At 35.4% G+C, this 20,492-nt stretch overlaps 1 protein-coding gene across 1 annotated transcript; it reads left to right on the forward strand.

Moving 5' to 3' along the window:
• The first annotated feature begins 13,016 nt into the window (after positions 1-13,016).
• LOC113361404 (peroxidase 35-like) lies at positions 13,017-14,673 on the forward strand. The gene is made up of 4 exons (XM_026604658.1): positions 13,017-13,283; positions 13,407-13,601; positions 13,716-13,875; positions 14,026-14,673. Exons 1-4 carry the CDS (start codon positions 13,071-13,073, stop codon positions 14,430-14,432), a joined length of 975 nt encoding a protein of 324 aa, XP_026460443.1. The 5' UTR covers positions 13,017-13,070; the 3' UTR covers positions 14,433-14,673.
• Positions 14,674-20,492: the final 5,819 nt, after the last annotated feature.

A 20,492-nucleotide genomic window follows, 5' to 3' on the forward strand; every position in this document is an offset into this window, starting at 1 on the left:
TCTTCACAAGTCCGAGAGTTTGAACCTCATTACTACAACATCATTCAAAAATATTATCATTTTGGCACCGCCGACGCGGATTTGTGCTTAGGTAGAATTTTTAGGTTTTTTTTTATTTCATTTGTTCTTTTTACGTTTCTTCGGGTGTGTCTTTGTATTACAGGTTTGAAGTTGGATACTAAAGACTTGGAATCAAAGCTTAAAGCCAAAAGAGAAGGAAAAAGACAAAGCAAAAAAAAAAAGAGCGAAAGAAAAATTAAAAAAAAAAGAGAGAATTTATTATTTATTTTTAGAGACCTTCCATTTTTTGTAATTATTATTTTTTATTTCTTTTCTTTTGCACTTTATTTGGACTTTGGACTTGGACAATTTTTTTTTAAACCCTAAGGAAGGGTACATTAAATATAAAACTGTTTGCAGGGAAGGACGACGATTACAATATCGTCTCGGCCCCTCGGGTTCGCACATGACATAGGAATCGTGGCCCGAGTCGACTTCAGCGGTTCTGTGCCCGTCTGGTACGAGAGGTAAGATTTCGAAACACCCGCGAATCCCCTGTCAGCGGGTTTATTGTATGCCTTAAGGTGAATATATGCTGAGGATTTGAATACGGTTGTTTTAGTTTCCTAGTAAAGGGCAAGGCCTTCCCAAATTAAGATAAGGACTCGGATTTCATCACAGTTTCCTTCTTGCCCGCCTTAGGAAAACGAAACCAAACGCGAACCTAAGCTTAAAATTTTGACTAGAACGAGACCTATAGGGTAACGAGCTTAATAGGAAAGTCGTTCGAAAAATATTGGTTACTCTTTTGAGCATACTTTGAAGTTCATGATGGTTTCTGCGAATTGAATGAGTGACTGCGCCGCCTTATAATACCGGTGATACCTTGGGTATCAAAGCTCCTCGCAGCTTCCCTCGTCTCAATTCATCTTACTTAAACTCGGATTGATTCCAGAGAGGTTTGCTCAGATTGTAACGAATTTCTTTTCGAAAGATTAGAAGCTGGTCTAGAAACAATCTAAGTGGAGCCATCATGCTTGTTGTTTGCTAGATTTTATAGGTTTGATTTGGTTGAGTCATCCTTGTTTGTGATTGTGTAGAATTCCCTTGCGGTTAGGATGTCGAACTGGTATTATAATAGCCAATACAATGAGTATCCGACTGAGAAGCTTGGACATTATCCTTTTTATGACCATAGTGTGAATAATGATTGGGAACGTGAAATTTTTGAAGGTTATGGTCCATACCATTGTGAGCCCAATTACTATCCATATACCCACAGGTCATACGAGCAAAAAAATCCTTCTATTTCTCTAGAAGAGTCTCTCAAGAGTTTCAATGAGTCAACACAGAAGTTATTTATGAAAGAGACTTATAATATTCTTCTCCCAGAAGAGTCCGTAGAGCGGTCAACTAAGATATCTCTAGAAGAGACCCTTAAGCAATTTACTGAGAGTACAAATAGGATTGTGGAAAAACTTGCTCAGGATAGTCTTAATTTCCAGTGTAGTTTTCCCAATACCACCCTCGAAAATAAGGATAGTTTTTATTCACATAATCAAGATGACGAGGTTAGAATTGGTAATACTACTTGTTTTGATGAGTTTCGACCTTTTTCATGTTATTATAATGAGGACTGTGATGAGGATAGTATTGATGAAGAATCTGAAATATATAGGCATAGTGATGAGGAATATGTTACTCCCAATGAGCTCTTTAATGATAATATTATTTCTAGTTCAACTCCAAATAATTTTAATAATTATTCACCTATTCAAAAGGAAGAGGATTTGACTAGATATACCCCCGTTTTAGACGATGTAATATTTCCTGTTTACAAAGCCGATAATGATTTAGAGGAAAGAGTTTACCCTGAGAATACTGTTTTAGAATCTAGCGATTTAGAAACACTAGTCTTAGAAGATGATAAACTCGTAGAAATGAGTGAGGATGAACCCAACTTAGAAGAATCAATTGACCATTTCCAGGAATCTGATGACCTAGAAATTAGGGAAGTTGTGATTAGTCTTTATAGAGACACAGAAAACTCTAAGTTTGGGGGTGATTATCATTCTCCGTGTTCTTTAACTCTTAGAAAGTTCCCTCGTGTAGGACCTGACATTTATGCCTCAACCATCTTACAAGATTATCTTCATACATGTTTTACCGAACCTAATGATGTCCGGAAAGAAGCTCAGTTGTTAGAGACCCATCCTCTGGTTGATGTGGTTAACCCAGGCTATGATACCAAGATTGACTTTGTTTTCCCACCAAAAACTTTTCTTCTAATTGTGGGAACATATGATTTTCAGTTGTGTCGGTATTTAAGTTTTGAGACTAAACCTAATTACTTTAGGATATTAGGGTCGACACATTTTCTTAGGAATGACCATTATTATGGTCAACTTTGTGAGTCAAATCTAATTGACTTAGAGGACCCCCAGTTATTCAGGTTGTTGTTATGTGCTTCTAAATTTTTATTTTAGTTTTTACAGACTCTAGGACCTAATAATTCGGATCTCACTTTTGAGGAGTTGCATCCTAAAGAAATATATTTAGACCCTTTTATAGAACCTGAACCACAATTAGATGTAGTTGTATTAATCAGGAAACTAGGTAAGGGCATGCTAGTCTTGTTCATTTTCTTGGTTTACTGCAGTTTCCTTTGGTCAGCTCTATTTGGTTTGGAAGACCCACAGTTATTCCGGCTACTGTTATACGGTTCGAGTTGACTAATCCTTTCCTAAGTCTGGATGAAGACTTTAAACTTAGCACTTCTTGGGAGGTAACCCATGCTCATGCAACATGGTAATATCTTTCCTTAACTCTTTTTCTTCAAGTGGTAACAGTTTCTCCTTGTTCATGCTTTTAATTTTATCTTTAGAACATCGAGGACAATGTTAGTTTGGGGGTGGGGAAGAACTTTTTAGTTGCACTTTTGAAACTTCTAGCGTCACATGGTATCTGGTTAGCTAAGTTTATATACTTTTTCGCACCGAAAAGATAGAAATTGGAATGCTAGGGATAACAACCTTTTGAGACATTAGAGAAAAAGACATTGAGATCCTTGAAATTCAGGAGAAAACTTGTTCCTTTTAGAGGGTAACCGTGATGGACCTAACCATACATGATGGAAAGGCATGTAGGTCAGGAAATGCCAGAAAGACAAAGCAACCTCACAATGTAGTCTTAGTTACTGGATTGCGACTCTCTCTCAGTAGAAACTTATCATCATCAACAAGCGGAGCGACATCAAAATCTATGAAGAAAGTTGAAGACGTTTTAGGTTTAGAAGCAACAATAGAAAAGAATAATTCAAAAATCAAAGTTGAAGTTATAAGAGCAAATGATATAAGTTGTTAGAATCCATGATACCAAGACATCACAAGTTGCGAAGATAAAAGTTTTGAAAGTCCTTCTCTCATGGCCATGTAAATTGTTGCCTTGTAATTTTTGTTTCCAAAATAAATAAATAAATAAATAAATAAAAAACAAATATATGAAAATAAATGAAAATAAAATGAAAAAAATGAAAAAAATCATCGTTACGTTTTGTTCAATAAGGCCAAAGGGAAGTAGAAATTTATAAGTCAAGGAAGAAATCGAAGAGAAGAGTTAATTTTCAAGGTTCTATGAGGTTCGATAGTTTATCATCAACAGTTGAAGACCGAAGAAGACGTTGTTTCTACTGAGCACTATGAGAGTCGAAGAAAGATACATTTGGTTGCTTTGTTAGTCCGCTTTCAATCTGGCACAAGATCTTTCTAGCACTGGTTTAACTCATCACACGTAATTAGTCCAGATGTGTAGCATATGTCCCTATCATCTTTATCTCTCTCCTAATCTTATCCAGCTATAAAGCAGCGGACGCATCTTACAATGTTTATCTAACTGTGTAGCGGATATCTCTTTATCTAGCAGTGTTGCGGATGTGTCTCCCCTTTTCTTCAGTCAGCTTTAGAGATGACACCTTTAATTTCTCTGGCATTCTAGTTACTTGGAGATAGGTTGAGAATATGTATGTCCTCATAGCTCTTTGGATACTTGTGACCAATTAGGAGTAATGGTTTTGTGGGTACACCTCTAGTAAACCCTCCCGAGATTAACTCGATTTTATTTTTTTATTAGTTTTGCTCGATGACTAGCAAATAATAAGTTTGGGGGTATTTGATAGACACATTTTTGTGTCTAATTTGTCCTCAATGTTCTGTATTGTTAGACTCGATTAAATACTTATTGTGTTATTTTATGTTTTTGTAGATGTTTTTGGAAAAATAAGCTCTTGCGGCGAAATTGGCTCGAAAAGTGGTGTTTTACACCCCAGGATAGAGACTAAAAACACCCCAGAAATGCGCCGGAGGAACCCAGAAAAAATGCTGGAAACACCCCAGAAAAATTACTTAAAGCACCCCAAAGGACATGTGTTATTCGGACTCCAGCAACGGATAAGGCGCGACCACTGGATAAGGGGTGACCTTCTTCACAAATTCAAAAAAAATATTTTGGCGGGAAAATATTTCTTTTCACAGGAAGATTTTTCGATCGGATTTTGGAGGAGTTTTTGTGTGATTCAATCGCTGAAACTTCATGGGTAGTTGTGATATGTACTAACAAAGCTAGTATGGGTGTTTGTTTCGATCAAATTTGTCTGGATAACTTGGTTTAATCCAAACAGGGAGTTGGAGGAAAAACATGAGCTTACACGAGTTGTGGTGAATCTAAACTTGTACTGCACGTGTTTGGAAGCCTCAATCAACACTTTGGAACGTGAAGAAGATTTATAAGAAATTTAATCCAGCTGCAGATGCGTAAAAATCAAAATCATTGATAAAAAAAGAAAGAAAATATCCCGAGTAAAAGAAGATTATTTGGGATTAATGGAGGAGATTCAACGCGTGTTTTTTTTAAATAGATTCCCTGGGAGTCCTAGAGAGGGTGTCGAGAGTCTGGGGGTTTGAGGAGAGCCAGAGAAGAAGAAATTCGAGTTTTCCCAAACTCGGTTTCTGTTGTTGCTGCTGCTGCACCAAGAACACGAAGAACATAAGACCCACACTGAGCAGTCTTATTTTGCTACAGTTTCAGCGACTGTCGTCCGACAGTCTTATTTGTTACAGTGACAGTCTTATTTGTTACTGTCGCAGGACAGTCTTATTTGCCGAGGGTCGTAGTTCTCTGGTTTGTAACAAATATAATTGTTACAAACCCGGTTTTGAATTATTTCTCCCTTTTCATCATTTGTAAACCCATCTTTGAGCATAAATGAAATCAACTTTTGAGCGTGTTTCCAACATGATGAGAGGCTAATTTCTCCCACAACCAAGGCAGTGAGGAAGCTATTTACGCATGAATAATTGGTAATCATTTATTTCCTCTAATTTATAATTTATAATTCACTCAATCACTGCTTTTGCAGAGTTTTTAATTGTTTGCAAAAAAATTCTTCATTAGTTGTGATTCAATTAGATAGGTTATGCTTTGTTTAGATAATCTATGCTTAGGGATACAATTAATTTTTGAGAAATTTCCAGATTATTTGTGAGTTAAGATATAAAGGACTTAAAAGATAATTAGAGTTTTGGATTGTTTACCATCATTAATTCATGTGTAATAGTGGTATCAGTGTCCTGGTTGTTTTCTAATACCTCTCGCCCACTTTGTTAATATTTTTGTATATAATTTTATTAAATCTTTAAATTTAATCTTCACAAGTCTGAGAGTTTGAACCTCATTACTACAATATCATTCAAAAATATTATCACTCGTGCATCTTGTCTCATGTGCCTGTTCAAAAGAGACAAGATCTTGCACACCCCAGGCTTTAAAATGATTTTTTTTTAAGCTTTGCGTTGTTTGGTGTTTGGAATTTCTCCATATCACTGTTGATATTGGAAAGGACCTGTTTGCCAAAAGAAGAGGGTTATTATCGACAATTCCACTCATTATAGGGTTGTGAGCTGTGCGTACACATACCTCTTTAAAGGTTTAGAAACCTTACATTCCTTTTTCCTTCTCTGACAATCTTTATATCTTAAGACTGCTTGTTCAGTTTTGATTGTGATTTCCTCTCACAAAACCGTGCGTATATGGATACTCCAAGCATCATGTCTTCTGATGGAAAAGATGTCAATATGATTGTTAAGCCATCAATCACTAAGGAAAAAGAGAGATCTCCATTGTCTCCAAATTTGAAAAGAAAAAGAAGGAATGTGAGGAAGGCAAGAGCTGTTCCTTCAAACTCTCAGAAGTTTTGTGATGTTCTTGAAGAGTTGAAGCTGGCAAGAAAAGAGATTCAGCAAATAAAGGCTTGTTTTTTAAGATCATTGGAAATTCTGAAGGCCCTGGTTCGACATCATCATCCAAGAAGGTTTATTGGTATGACTCCTTTCTCCATGAACCATATGGTCCAATGGTTGTTGACGACAAGGAGTTCGGGGACGACAAGGAATTTTTCAAAGATCTTAATGTCCAGGACACTTCTTAAGAGAATTTGTATTCTTGTTTTGTTTAAGAAGGATAACTAGGGTTTGGAGTAGCCATTATTGTGAGTACACATAGCTATGTCCAACGTTTTCATCTTGCAATGTTTTTAGATTTATTTATTTAAATTCTAAAGTTGATTTGGAAGATGATTTTTGCATCTTTATGGTTTTATATATTGCAATATGTTATGGGATATGTGTGTTTGCGTCCATGAACTATTATTGTCCCATACGATGTCAAAATTTATCTCTTTCATATGTCGATATACATGTATTGATACAAGATCGATGAACTTTTGATAAACAAAAGTTAAGCCTATTATGTCATTTATTGATGGAAGATAGGTTAAAATCTTTGTTTACAAGGATTATGTCTATTGTATGTCATTGTGCAAATAGTGATGGAAAATAGAATGAATCCTTGTCTATTCAGAAGTATTGATCTTCACTGGTCCATATTTTATGTATATACTGTGCGGCTCCATAAGTCTTCTTATGTGAGCATTTCCAACTAGACTAATCATAGAATCGTTTGTGGTTAATTTGGTTGTGTATTCCGATTAAATTAATCATGGGTTCTCTTGTGATTAGTTTAATTGAGAATTTTGGATACAAATCATTCTTATGGTTTTTTGGTGTCCAAAGAAATCCTTCTTTTCTCGTAAAAGTAAGGTCGCTCTTGTTGTTCTTTCGGGAATGACATCAAATGGGGGAGAGTTCTTTTGAACTTGCGCTTAATTTCCATATCTTTGTGGGGAGTGCGGCTGTGGAATATTTGAGGAGTTATCTTGTATCTTTATAAACTCCTTGATGAATGCATTTAGCTTCGGATTTATGATTGCATCTAAACAAAGTTGATATGTACTTTTCTTTGGTCTTGAAGTGTCTCCTTGAAAATTTCATTAGGATCCCGTTTTCGTACCTTTGCCAATTTTATTGACAAAAAGGGGAAGAATTAATATGTAGTTCGCACTACAAATACATATGGTTTTCGGATCATTATGTAAGGAGGAGTGGTTTTCATGTTGAGGTGAAAGTATTGACTTAGGGGGAGTGATACATATCACCATAATATTGTTGTCAAAGTTGTGATACAATTGAACTTTTATACTGTGTAATAATACTATGACACTGTATAACAATGATCGAGAGCTTTTGTTTTCTCATTGTTATGGCTACGGATCTTCAACAATAATGATGCTGAACTGAACATCCATGGAATCATGGGAGTACTTGGAAAAGACGAAGTTTTCGAGTAATGTTGAAGCACCAAGGAGATCAAGCATGTGGACGAGAAGCTACAAAGTTTTATCTATTTTGTGTTCCATATGTATTGATAGTTTTGTCACTAAAATTGACAAAAGGGGAGATTGTTAGACCATTGCTCGGTCGAACTCGCAAGTGTTGCTATCTCAATCTTGTTTGTCAAATTTAGTTGTCAAAACTATGTGTCTTGATTTCTAGTCTACTTATATCTAAGTCTCGGACTAGCATAGTTAAGTGTAGTTGAGCTTCAGACTCCATGACGATCATATTACGAAGACGAAGAACTACTCAAGGAACCAGTGGAACTTCTTCCGACTAAAAGGTATGTGGAGACTTGAACTTATCTATCACTCAAAAGTCTATCTACTCTATATCCTACTCTTGAGATAAAAAGTCGTATAAGTATGATAGTTTTCGTACATACACATTTGATATTTCGAGCCGAGTTTACTCGCCTATCTTTTTCTCGAAATATGTGTTGGTAAGCTTTCGCTTTAACCATTTTTCATCTTTACCCATGACGAAATTCATGATGACGTTTCAATCTTGAAAACGGCTTTGATGACGATAGTTGTGAATAACGACTATTATAACATTATAGCAGAATGTTTCAATGATTAAAATGTAGAGTTGAGATTACTATCTATGGAAATAAGCATATATAGTGTGTTCGCACACTAGTGTATAAATCCATGTACCGGAAACCAAGTGTGTGCATATGTGTGCATACGGTATTGGTGAAGGAGACAGGTTGGGTACGCGTACTGGCGGAACTTTTCCTCCCGGAAAATTCTGCTGAGTTTGGAGTTTACGAACTCATAAACCAGTCACCTTAGGTACGCGTACTGGCAGAACTTTTCTACCCGAAAAATTCTGCTGAGTTTGGAAACCAAAAACCAACTCAAGCTAGTTATTTCCTAAATCGGTAGTTCATGGACTTTAAAACAATAAATTATAAGGAATGCAATCTTTGCAAACCGATGCTATATAGTTCATGAAATGATTCAAATGAATCAAACCGATTTTGTTTCAATTGTGTCTATGAATACAGACCTAAGCAATTGAACAACTCTTCAACTATTTCTTATGAGTCATTTGAACTAGTTATGAGAAAGATGAATACGGTTAATATGGAAGTGCTCATATGGATAACCATTGGTTAACTATTTGTGAACCAACTAAGTGTACACGTTTAGGTACGGTTACTCAAACCTAAATGAAATACATTTCATTTTTGTGTGACAAGCTAAGTTTTGATCTAACGGTTGAAAGATTTTAGCTTGTATATAATCAGGTTTTCATCTAACGGTGATTATTGAATACTCTGTTACTAAGCTAACATAGATTGCAAACCCTGATTTGAAAAATATATAAGGGAGAACTCTAGCAACTGGAAAAACTAATCCCCGCACCTACTGTGTGATACTAGTTGGTTTTGCTAGAGTCGATTCTCCTTTAATCTTATGTTTCTTCTCGAGACCCTGTAGGTTAACGACTTAAAGACTTCATTGGGATTGTGAAGCCAGACGAAACTACTTCTCTTGTAGTTGAGCGATCTGATCTTTCCATTTTCTATCGTACGATTTCAATTGATAATTGACTTGAGATTATATCTCCAATAGGGCAAGATAAAAAGAAGTCACAAAGATCTTCGTCTCATCGTTTGTGATTCCACAATATCTTGTTTCGCTACCATAAGATTAAGATTATTGTGAGGTGATTGATAATTCTAGGCTGTTCTTCGGGAATATAAGTCCGGGTTATCAATTAGTTCCTGTTTACCTTGATTTCTATCAAAAGACGGAACAAACTCTTAGGTTTATTTGTGGGAGACAGATTTATCTATTATCGTAGACTTTTTTGTGTGATACAGATTTGTTTATTCAAGTCTTTGACTTTGGTCGTAGCAACTCTTAGTTGTGGGTGAGATCATCTAAGGGAATCAAGTGCGTAGTATCCTGTTGGGATCAGAGACGTAAGGAGCGCAACTGTACCTTGAATCAGTGTGATATTTATTAGGGTTCAACTACAGTCCAGGCCGAAGTTAGTTTGTAGTAGGCTAGTGTTTGTAGCGGATTAATACAGTGCGGTATTCAATCTGGACTAGGTCCGGGGTTTTTTTCTGCATTTGCGGTTTCCTCGTTAACAAAACTTCTGGTGACTGTTTAATTTCTATTCCGCATTATATTTTGTTATATAATTGAAATATCACAGGTTGTGCGTTGTATCGATCAATTGAGAAATCCCACCTTTGGTTGTTGATTAGAAATTGATTGATCCTTGGATATTGGTCTTTGGTACCATCCAAGTTTATATCTCTTGTATTTGATAAAGACTCACAGATTTTTATTTGTTTGAGTATAGATCAAATCGAGAGATAGAGATATTAACTCCTTGATATACTTTTTATTAAGATTGATTCTGACTGTCTAGTTGATTCTCTTAAAAGTATACTACAGTTAGTCCATACAAATTGCTAATCGAAATATTGGGTGAGGTTGTTAGACCCCCGTATTGTCAATTACTTTTATCTAGTAATTGTTTTTCTCAAAACGAACACAATATTTCTGAAAGCTTGATTCACATCTAAAGGGAAATCAAAAGCAAAGTATCAAAAAGTATTAACGGTGTTTTTGCATCTTCTAAAGAGAACTAACATTCTTCTAGAGGATTTTTCAAGTATATCTTCTAAAGAGAATTTAAATTCTGCTACAAGATTTTCGAGAGTAGCTTCTGAAAAGAATTTGTATTTTGGCAGAAGATTTTCGAGAGTGCTTCTAAAGAGAATTGGTGTTCTGCTAGAAGATTTACCATAGGAATTCCTAAAGAGAATTGGTGTTCTTCTAGGAGTTTGGTATAACAGCTTGTGTTCAAATCTGGACAAGGTCCCGGGATTTTTCTGCTATTGTGGTTTCCTCCTTAGCAAAATTTCTCCATGTCTTGCTTTATTTTTTACTTCCGCATTATATTTGTGTTGATATAATTAAAGTAACGAAAGATGATTCGATATTCAAACTAGACGGTTTTTAAAATTGTATTCGGTTCGTGTATTGTTCTTGTACATACTAGGTTGTTCTCGTATATTGATTTTTGAGATCATCCAAGAGTTCTTGTATACAATCAGGTTCACGGATCCTTGATCTAAACTACTGATTGTACAAGAAAGATAAACCTTAAATATATATTGTTCAAGGATCATTAAGTTGTTGTTGTATTAGGTTTTGTCTTATAGGTCCAAACGAATATATTGGTGGTGTACTTGGTACCCGCATTTTAAGTTTCAACTAGATACTAACAATGAAGAATATTATTCTTATTTGGTCTTTTTGAGTTGTATTTTTCTATTTAAAAAAGAAAAGAAAAAAGAATATTATCTGTTAGATTTTAATTGTATTTAGAACAACTTTTGTTCTAAGGTGGTAAAGTCACCCGTAACCCAAGGAATATCCACATATACGTGGGACCTCAGCAAAGAATGGAACTAAATTCTACTATGGATGAAAAATGAAAAAAGATGATGCTTTTGGTCATGGAGTGGCAGGTGACACAATATTTAAATTAGAAACACTTATAAACGTTACTAAGTTGAATAAACCGTTACTTAACTTAGCAACATTTATATTAGTTCCTGATTAATTATTTTTAAAAAAATGAAAAACTTCATCCTGTCGTTTAGTGACCGGATGAGGGAAAACATAAAATATATATCCATTCACACACTTAATGTCCTGATGGGGATCCGGTCAGCATGCATCGGAATGGACTCTCCATAGCTACCTCCATATATTTGAGAGGTCCCTCTTTGACTTCACAAACATATGGATATTAAAATTCCATAGGAATACTTTTTGATTCATAAGATGTGAATGATATTTTGCTCCATATTCCCTTAACACAACGGAAGGTTACATTTTGTCACCCGCTTGTTCATTAAATTATTATGTATGCAAATTTAAATACTATACATAATACATTCGCGCCTATAGCTGATTAATTCGTGTTATGCAGTATGCAAAGCCAGTTCTTAGTTGTCGTTTTTTCGGCAGACCGAATCAAGACAAGCCTACCCAAAACCGAATTAAGCCCGGTTTTATCCAGACTAATGTCAATTTCATAATGTTGTCACGTATTTGCAATGACTTAGTTCAAGAACATTAGGGTGCTTCCTTCGTGGCCTTTAAAATTTCAGAACCTAAGAAAGTCAATCCACAGCAAGTCAACAATGAACAATTCATAAGGTTAGCTTGTGCCAATTGCCAATAATTAAAAGAAAATTTACAATCATCCGACGAGCAGAGCAGTATTACACACATACAGAGAGAGAGGATGTTTCTATTAGAAAATCGACTAGGGGTGTAAATAATACCCGAAAATACTCGGCCTGCCTGTATTCGTCCGAGCCCGCCTGTATCCGAAGTAGTCCAAAGTCTGTTATGGCCCGTCATGGACCACCCGGCCCGGCCTGGATTAAATTATTGGGCGGTCTCGGACTTTGCGATTAATTATGATGCCCGGCCTGATACCCGGCCTGGTGCCCGGCCTGAAAGCCTTCTATGTGCCATTAATCATTTAATATCCTCTTAAAAAGACTTAAAAGTTACAATTTTATAATTGTCAACTTTGTGTCAAGAAAAATAAAATATATAATTGTTTTTACTTATAATTAACCTTTTCAAAACATTAATGGTAATATATTTTCTTATTAGAAAGTTTATTGTACTCTAATTAATTATTTATTATAGACTAAAATTAAAAATTTGTCAGTGTAATTTAAATATAAAATAATACTATCACTTACGATATGCGATGTTGGAAAGGAAAGGATATTGTATTTAATACCGTTCATTTGAAAATTTAAACTTAAAAAAAAAATAAAAAAAAATAGTGGCTTGTCCGGCCCGATCTGGCCTGCCCGTATAAAAAGCGGGTTTTGAGCGGTCTTTGGGTAGCAAATTATCTTCTTGTGCCCGGCCTGTCCGGCCTGAATTTGTTTACGGGCTCACAAATATTAAGCCTGGTCTGCACGGCCTGTCTTAGTTTTTGGGTCGGGCGGCCCGGCCTGCCCGAATTTATACCCCTAAAGTCGACCATGATCTAATGGATGCGGAAGAACTAACTTGGTCTTAATTTTATTTTTTATCAATTTCAATTGTGCACTTGTTAGATCGTGAACCCCTGTAACATTCTCTTATTTGCCAACTAGCTATGTTACAAAATCATCAATATTATTCAGGATTACTATAAATACATACGTTTATGAAACTAATAATCTCACCCATCCACATTTCTTCTTCTTTTTTGTCTCTCACATTCATTTTGCAAGAGATGGGTAGCTTCAAGGTTGTTACTCTAGCTGTTCTGTGCGTATTAGCATTGAATTTCTATGTGGGTTCAGCTCAACTTAAGACTAATTTCTACTCCAAATCATGCCCAAATGTGGAAAGTATTGTCAAAAAAGCCGTTGCTTTAAAATTTAAGCAAACTTTTGTTACTGCTCCCGCTACTCTACGTCTATTCTTCCACGATTGTATGGTTAATGTAAGTGAACATGGAAAGTATTTGTAGTTGTTAAACTACTATAATTAGCAATTTTTTCTTCTTTTTTTCTATGAGAAATAAAGATTTTTTAACTTTGCAATTTTTCTGAATTGAAAAATCCAGGGTTGTGATGCATCAGTGATGATACAATCCACACCAGGTAACAAGGCGGAAAAGGACCATCCTGACAATCTTTCATTGGCTGGAGATGGATTCGATACAGTAATCAAGGCAAAACAAGCTGTTGAAAAGCAGTGCAAGAACAAAGTTTCATGTGCTGACATCCTGGCCTTGGCAACAAGAGATGTTATTGTTCTGGTTAGTCAAAGATCTTATATGTTTTTACTTTCAATTTTGGAGATTTCTCTTGATGATATATAAATTTTAGAATTGTATTTATATCCTGAATGTTCTATATTTTCATGCATGCAGACCGGAGGGAAATCGTACCCTGTTGAATTAGGACGAAGGGATGGATTGAAATCAACTGCATCAAGTGTCCACCTGCCAAGTCCACACCAAAACCTCAACCAGCTTAACGCCATCTTCAGGAAAGTTGGCCTAAATCAAGATGATTTGGTTGCTCTATCAGGTAACTAGCTAGCTGTCGTATATGAATTACTCATCGTGATGATACAATAAGCGTAATATGTTCAAATCAATAACATCTGGACATTTTGTTTTGCTCGTAAGGCATTCTCGGAAGAAATCTTTAACTGATGGATTAGTTTGTTTATCGCAGCTGCACATTCAATAGGGTTTTCTCACTGCAAGCATGTCGAGAAACGTCTATACAGTTGGAACAGCAAAAACAAAGTTGACCCCACATTAAACGCCTTCTATGCAACTCAACTAAAACAACAGTGCCCTAAAAATGTTGATCCTAGAATTGCCATCAACATGGACCCAGTCACACCAAAGAAGTTCGATATTCAATACTACAAGAATCTCCAACAAGGTAAAGGTCTATTCACATCAGACCAAGTTCTCTTTACTGATAAAAGGTCTAGGCCAATTGTTAATGACTGGGCTGTCAATGCTGGTAACTTTAACAAAGCCTTCGAAATTGCCATGACCAAGCTTGGACGTGTTGGGGTTTTGACCGGTAAACAAGGAAACATCCGTCATAGCTGTGACGCTTTCAACTAAGCAAAAAAAAAAAGTTTGTCGTGTTTGTTTCTTATTTAAGCATTTCTCATTATTTTTCAATATAACTATTCGTTAAATATTTTCTAATTACAATCGACGAGGAAGAGATAATCATGGTTGTTTAGCAACCGTTGATGTAATTGTATTACATTGTTTGTTTTATGTTTGTATTGGTTTGTTTTACCATTAACCATTAATAACGTGGTGATTTGTCCACATTTTTGAAATATATTCCAGTATTTTGTTTGACTTCTTTTTCTTATATTTTTTTGAACTTTTTAAAAATCTCATAAATTTCATTCATGATATAATAGAAATACATGAACTTTAAGAACATCAAGATCAAAAATTAACATTTAAAAGGTACTAACAAAGAGTAATTCTTAAAGAAAAGCAACGAACTACCAACAAGAAAACCAAGCAATTCGAAGATTGAAAAAATAGTTTTGGAATTATAATCCAACCATTTTGATAGTGTTTTTTCTTCTTGAAAAAGATTCCTTCTCATAAAAATATGAGAGTAATATGGCTAAAGTCTTGAATCTTGATCACCACACTTGAAATTCCACCCAAAATCTCCACTGAAATCACAAAGAAACACTATCAGAGAGCATAAGGAGAAGAGATAAACAAAAAGGAAAAAACACCCACCAGAACACCATAAAATCTTCTAAAGACAATGGAGCTTGAAACAAATACTTAAATAAATCTAACATAAACTAATAGCTATATAAGAAAACAAAGAAAAGGAAAAAAAAATGCTCATACCTAGCCCAAAATGGACTAGATATGATCAGAAGCTTTAATGGTGATGAGTTTTTTTTTTTTTTGGTTTTGAGAAGGAGCTAGAGAGGAAAGAGAAACTTAAGAAAGAAAATTGTCTCTTTTTTCTAACTGATGTTTAGCCAATAGTGGTTGTCCATTAAGTCTTGTCGATCCGACCCGTTTTCCCCAAGGTCATTTTTCTAAAAAGATTATAAATTGGTCCTCAAAAACACATGATGACATGGTTATTATTTAATATAACGCCAAATTGTCTTTTTTGTGTAAAAACAAAAAAGTTCGACCCATTTATATATTTAGATGTAAGTGCAGGTGCAAAATTAATATATGGTGAAAAAGTGGGTGTCTAACAACCTCACCCAATATTTCGCTTAGCAATATGTATGGACTAACTCCAATATACTTTCAAGAGAATCAACTAGACAGTCAAACCCAATCTTAAGAAAAGTATATCAAGTAGTTATATCTCAATTTCTCGATTCAATACTTACTCAAGCAAATAGCAATCTGCGAGTCTAATTGAATACAAGAGAAATCACTTGAACGGTACCAAAGACCAATGTTCAAGGATCAAAGGTTGGATTTACCAATTGATTGATTCAACGCACAACCTGTGATAGTTCAATTATATAACAAAATATAACGCGTAAAAGAAATAACACAGACACCAGAAGTTTTGTTAACGAGGAAACCGCAAATGCAGAAAACCCCCAGGACCTAGTCCAGATTGAGCACACGCTATATTAAGCCGCTACAGACACTAGCCTACTACAAACTAACTTCGGTTTAGACTGTAGTTGAACCAAAATCAATTTCACACTGATCCAAGGTAAAGTTGCGCTTCTTACGTCTCTGATCCCAGAAGGATACTACGCACTTGATTCCATTAGCTGATCTCACCCACAACTAAGAGTTTCTACGACACAAAATCGAAGACTTTAATAAATAAATATGTATCACACAGAAAAGTCTACAGGAATAGATAAATCTGTCTCCCACAGAAATACCTACGAGTTTTGTTCCGTCTTTTGATAAATCAAGGTGAACAAAAACCAATTGATATACCAGACTTATATTCTCGAAGAATAGTCTAGAAATATCAATCACCTCACAATAATTTTAATCTAGCGAAACAAGATATTGTGGAATCACAAACGATGATATGCAGATGTTAGTGACTACTTTTCTATCTTGCCTATTGGAGAAATTAATCTCGATCTAATATTACAATTGTACTCAATACGATAGAAACATCAAGATCAGATCACGCAACTTCAAAAAAAATAGTTGGGTCTGGCTTCACAATCCCAATGAAGTCTTCAAGTCGTTAAACTACATGGTATCAGTAGAAACCTAAGGTTAAAGGAGAATCGACTCTAGCTTATACAACTAGTATCACACAGGAGGTGTGGGGATTAGGTTTCCCAGTTGCTAGAATTCTCCTTTATATAGTCTTCAAATCAGGGTTTGCAATCAATGCTACCTTGGTAACAAAGCATTTAATATTCACCGTTAGATGAAAACCTGATTAGATTCAAGATAATATCTTTCAACCGTTAGATCGAATCTTAGCTTGTTATACACAAATGAAATGCATGTTCATTTAGGTTTGTGTAATCGTACCCAAACGTGTACACCTAGTTGGTTCAACAGTATTTAACCAAATGGTTAGCCATATGAGCACTTCATATCAACCTTATTCATCTTCAACATAACTATTCCAAATGACTCAAATGAACTAGTTCGAGAGTTGTTCAATTGCTTTGATCTTATATAAGTATACAAGACACAATCAAAGCAAAATTGGTTTTGATTCACTCGAACAGATTCATGAACATTATAGCCACGGTTTGCAAATTGCATTCCTTATTATATAAATGTTTTAGTTCATGAACAAAACAATTTTAGAAAGTAACACACTTAAGTATGCGTACGGGTATGCGTACTTAAGTAATCGGATTTGAGTTTGTTTTGGTTTTCAAACTCAGCAGAAATTCACGGACATGAACTTTCACCTAGTATGCGTACGGGTACGCATACTTAGGTAACCGGATTGAGTTGGTTTTGATTTCCAAAGTCAGCAGAAATTCACGGTCGTGAACTTCCGCCAGTATGCATACTTACCCAGTCTCCATCAACCATTTAGTACACACACAAGTATGCATACATTTGGTTCCCGGTTTTGGACTTATACACTAATGTGAGAACACATTATATGCTTATATCCAAAGATGGTTACATCTTTTAACTTTCTATTTCAATCATTGAAACATTCTTAGAGGATGTTATATAGCGGTTATTCACACACTATTTTTCATCAAAGCGATTTTCAAGAGATTGAAACAATCAACATGACTTTCGTCACTTGTAAAGATGAACTTGGACAAAGAGAAAGCTTACCAACACATATTTCGAGACATAGATAAGCGAGATAAACTCGACTCGAAATAGAAAATGTGTACAAGTGAGGTCTATATAGCAATACAATTTTTGTCTCAATATAGGAGATAGCGTAGATAGACTTTTGAATGATATATAAGTTCAAGTCTCCACATACCTTTTAGTCGATGAAGTTCCACCAGTTCCTTGAGTAGTTCTTCGTCTTTGCATGATGAACGTCGTGGAGTTTAGAACTCAACTACACTTTGTATCCTAGTCCAAGACTTGGCTATAAGTAGACTAGAAATCAAGACTTGTAGTTTTGGCAACTAAACTTGACAAACAAGCTTGAGATAGCAACGCTTGCGAGTTCGACCGAGTAGTGCTCTAACATATGGTACTAACCTTTGCAGTGTTCTTTGATTTTGTCTTAGGGTTCGTGTATTACTTTTACAGTAATTTTTCTTTGAGCTTTGTAATTCATTTCTTAGTCCAAGCTGTAATAGCTCTTGTAGTGTTTGTTTTTCCTTCTCAAGCTCTCATAAGTTTAAGTAGCATAAGGTGTTTTCTTGAAAGCTTTCTCTTAGTTTTGTAAGTGTTATCTTGTAAAGCACATTTTCTTGTCTTAGTTGTAAACTTCCAGTCTTGTTGTAGCTTAACAGTCTCTAGTATGTTTTTAGTAGCACTATTAGCAATAGTAACCTCTGTTTTCTCTGGAACTCACCACATGATGGATCCATACGGAAAAAAAGAAAAAGATAGAAAATTTTCATCTGGTCGGTTCACCTCAGCATATGGACGCATTTTCCTGACTAGCACCTTTGATGAATCGCATCGAGCACCCCTACCATCAACTACACTCTTATGTACCATGTTATGTCCATCAAAAGTACATATTTTGTGGAAAACATTGAACGAAGGCCTTCGGACATTCAACTCCAATATCTCCCTTCAATGCAACTATGATCCAAAGACTGCTGATCACGCTCTTCTCCATGGTTTTTCTATTTTAGATTCATGGCTTATCATTCAAAATGTAACTGATGAATCTTCGGGAATCATATAACCTTTTGTAATAGCATGTTAAGTAATTTAATCAAATGCATGCTTCAAAAAATAAATCTGGTATTCCTCGAGATAAGTGCGCTTAATGGAGTGGGATATCTTTAAATTAGCAGTGTAGACCTGCAAAAGAAAAAAAAATATAAAGAATTGTATGCAAGTAAGAGAGATATTAAGTTGCAAGTCTGTGCTTTTTTAGTTGGAATTCCACCTGTATTTATAGGTAGTAGCGGGATAAGTATCGATACATGTGTATTTCCTCTCTCCGGGAACTAGTGATCCTTAAGACGGATTGAGGATAGAATTGTAATTTGGAAGGAAAACTGATTTTTAGGCAGTATTGATAGATAAGGAAATATTCTTAGACAATACAATAATATTCCCAGATAAGGAAATATACCTAGAAAAGGGATATTTCCTAGACAAGGTAATATTCCTAGATAAGGAAATATTCCTAAGACAAGGTATTATTCCTAGATAAGGAAATATACCTAGAAAAGGAATTAGATTCCTAGAAGGTTTGGGAAACCGTTAAAGCTATAAGTAGAGATATATAGCTCATAGCTAAGACATCTAGAGTGTGATATGTGATACAGACACACCTAGACTAGAGGAGGTTTGTGAGACAAATCACCTAAAGAAAAATTTGTGAGCAATACTAAATTATTTTAAAAGCAAGCTTAGCAAACATTTTAAGGTTGATCCACTGTTTAGAGAGATTGTGAGCGTAACAAAGAAAGAATTGTAATATTTTTCTTGTTCATAATCTAGAGAAGATATATTTCTTCGATTTACTTTTTTGTGTTCTGTTTTCTAGTTTTCGTCTATTATTATTCTGAATTCCGCCTCTATAATAATAGTCACCAAGGTACATAGATCAATAGTATCAAGTTGGTATTAGAGTAAGGTTCATTTCTTTTAGGGAAGATTCTTGTGGTTTATGGTTTTCACTAGATCACTCTACAAGAATCAAGAATATGTTTTAAGAACAAGGGAACCAAGGATGGGAAAGTCGGTTGATGATCCTAAGCAGAGCGAACCATAAACTACGAAAGATAAGGTGGTTACGCTACAAATAGATATGAAGTCTTACACACCCAATCCGAAGACGAAGAAAAATATTACGTTTTCGTCTGGTGTTTTTGAAGAATAGAACGAGGAAGAAGAAGAACCACAAGAGCAAGATTGCATTATGGAGTGAAGAGTGACTAAGACAAGACGAGGAGATATGGACACTTTTCAAATTAGATGTCAAGGTCAAGTTTCCAACAAAGAGAGATGGTTCAGCAGGGTGAAAGGAACTCTTGAGTTCCCTAACCTCCAAATATAACTTTCACAGGAATTTAAGTTCTTGAGGAGGGGGGGTGTCATAATACATGTGTATCTTCCTCTCGCTGAGAATTAGTGATACTCAAGACGGAAGGAATATTGATTTTTAGGCAGTATTCTCAGATACGGAAATATTCTTAGACAAGGTAATATTCCCATATAAATAAATACACCTATAAAAGGAATATTTCCTAGATAAGAAAATATATCTAGAAGAGGAATTTTTCCTAGATAAGAAAATATTCCTAAGACAAGGTATTATTCCTAGATAAGAAAATATACCTAGAAAAGGAATTAGATTGCTAGAAGGTTTGGGGAACTGTTAAAGTTATTGCTAGAAGGAATTAGCTTCTTTTCCAGCATGATACTCCCAAGTGCGAGCCAGGAGGTACCAGAAGGTGGTACACAACCTAATTCGGACCACGTCACAGTAGGAGAAGTGAAAAGTGATGAAGAGATACATTTCCGAGCGATAGTCACCACGCCCAGGGACGGAGGCATGTGAGC

This window comes from Papaver somniferum, chromosome 3 (assembly GCF_003573695.1).
Source record: "Papaver somniferum cultivar HN1 chromosome 3, ASM357369v1, whole genome shotgun sequence".
Lineage (NCBI taxonomy): Eukaryota > Viridiplantae > Streptophyta > Magnoliopsida > Ranunculales > Papaveraceae > Papaver > Papaver somniferum.

Coding starts and splice junctions, on each gene's coding strand:
- LOC113361404 (XM_026604658.1), top strand. CDS start 13,071: ATGGGTAGCTTCAAGGTTGTTACTCTAGCTGTTCTGTGCGTATTAGCA. Junction 13,284..13,406: donor TCCACGATTGTATGGTTAAT/GTAAGTGAACAT, acceptor TGAAAAATCCAG/GGTTGTGATGCATCAGTGAT. Junction 13,876..14,025: donor TGATTTGGTTGCTCTATCAG/GTAACTAGCTAG, acceptor TGTTTATCGCAG/CTGCACATTCAATAGGGTTT.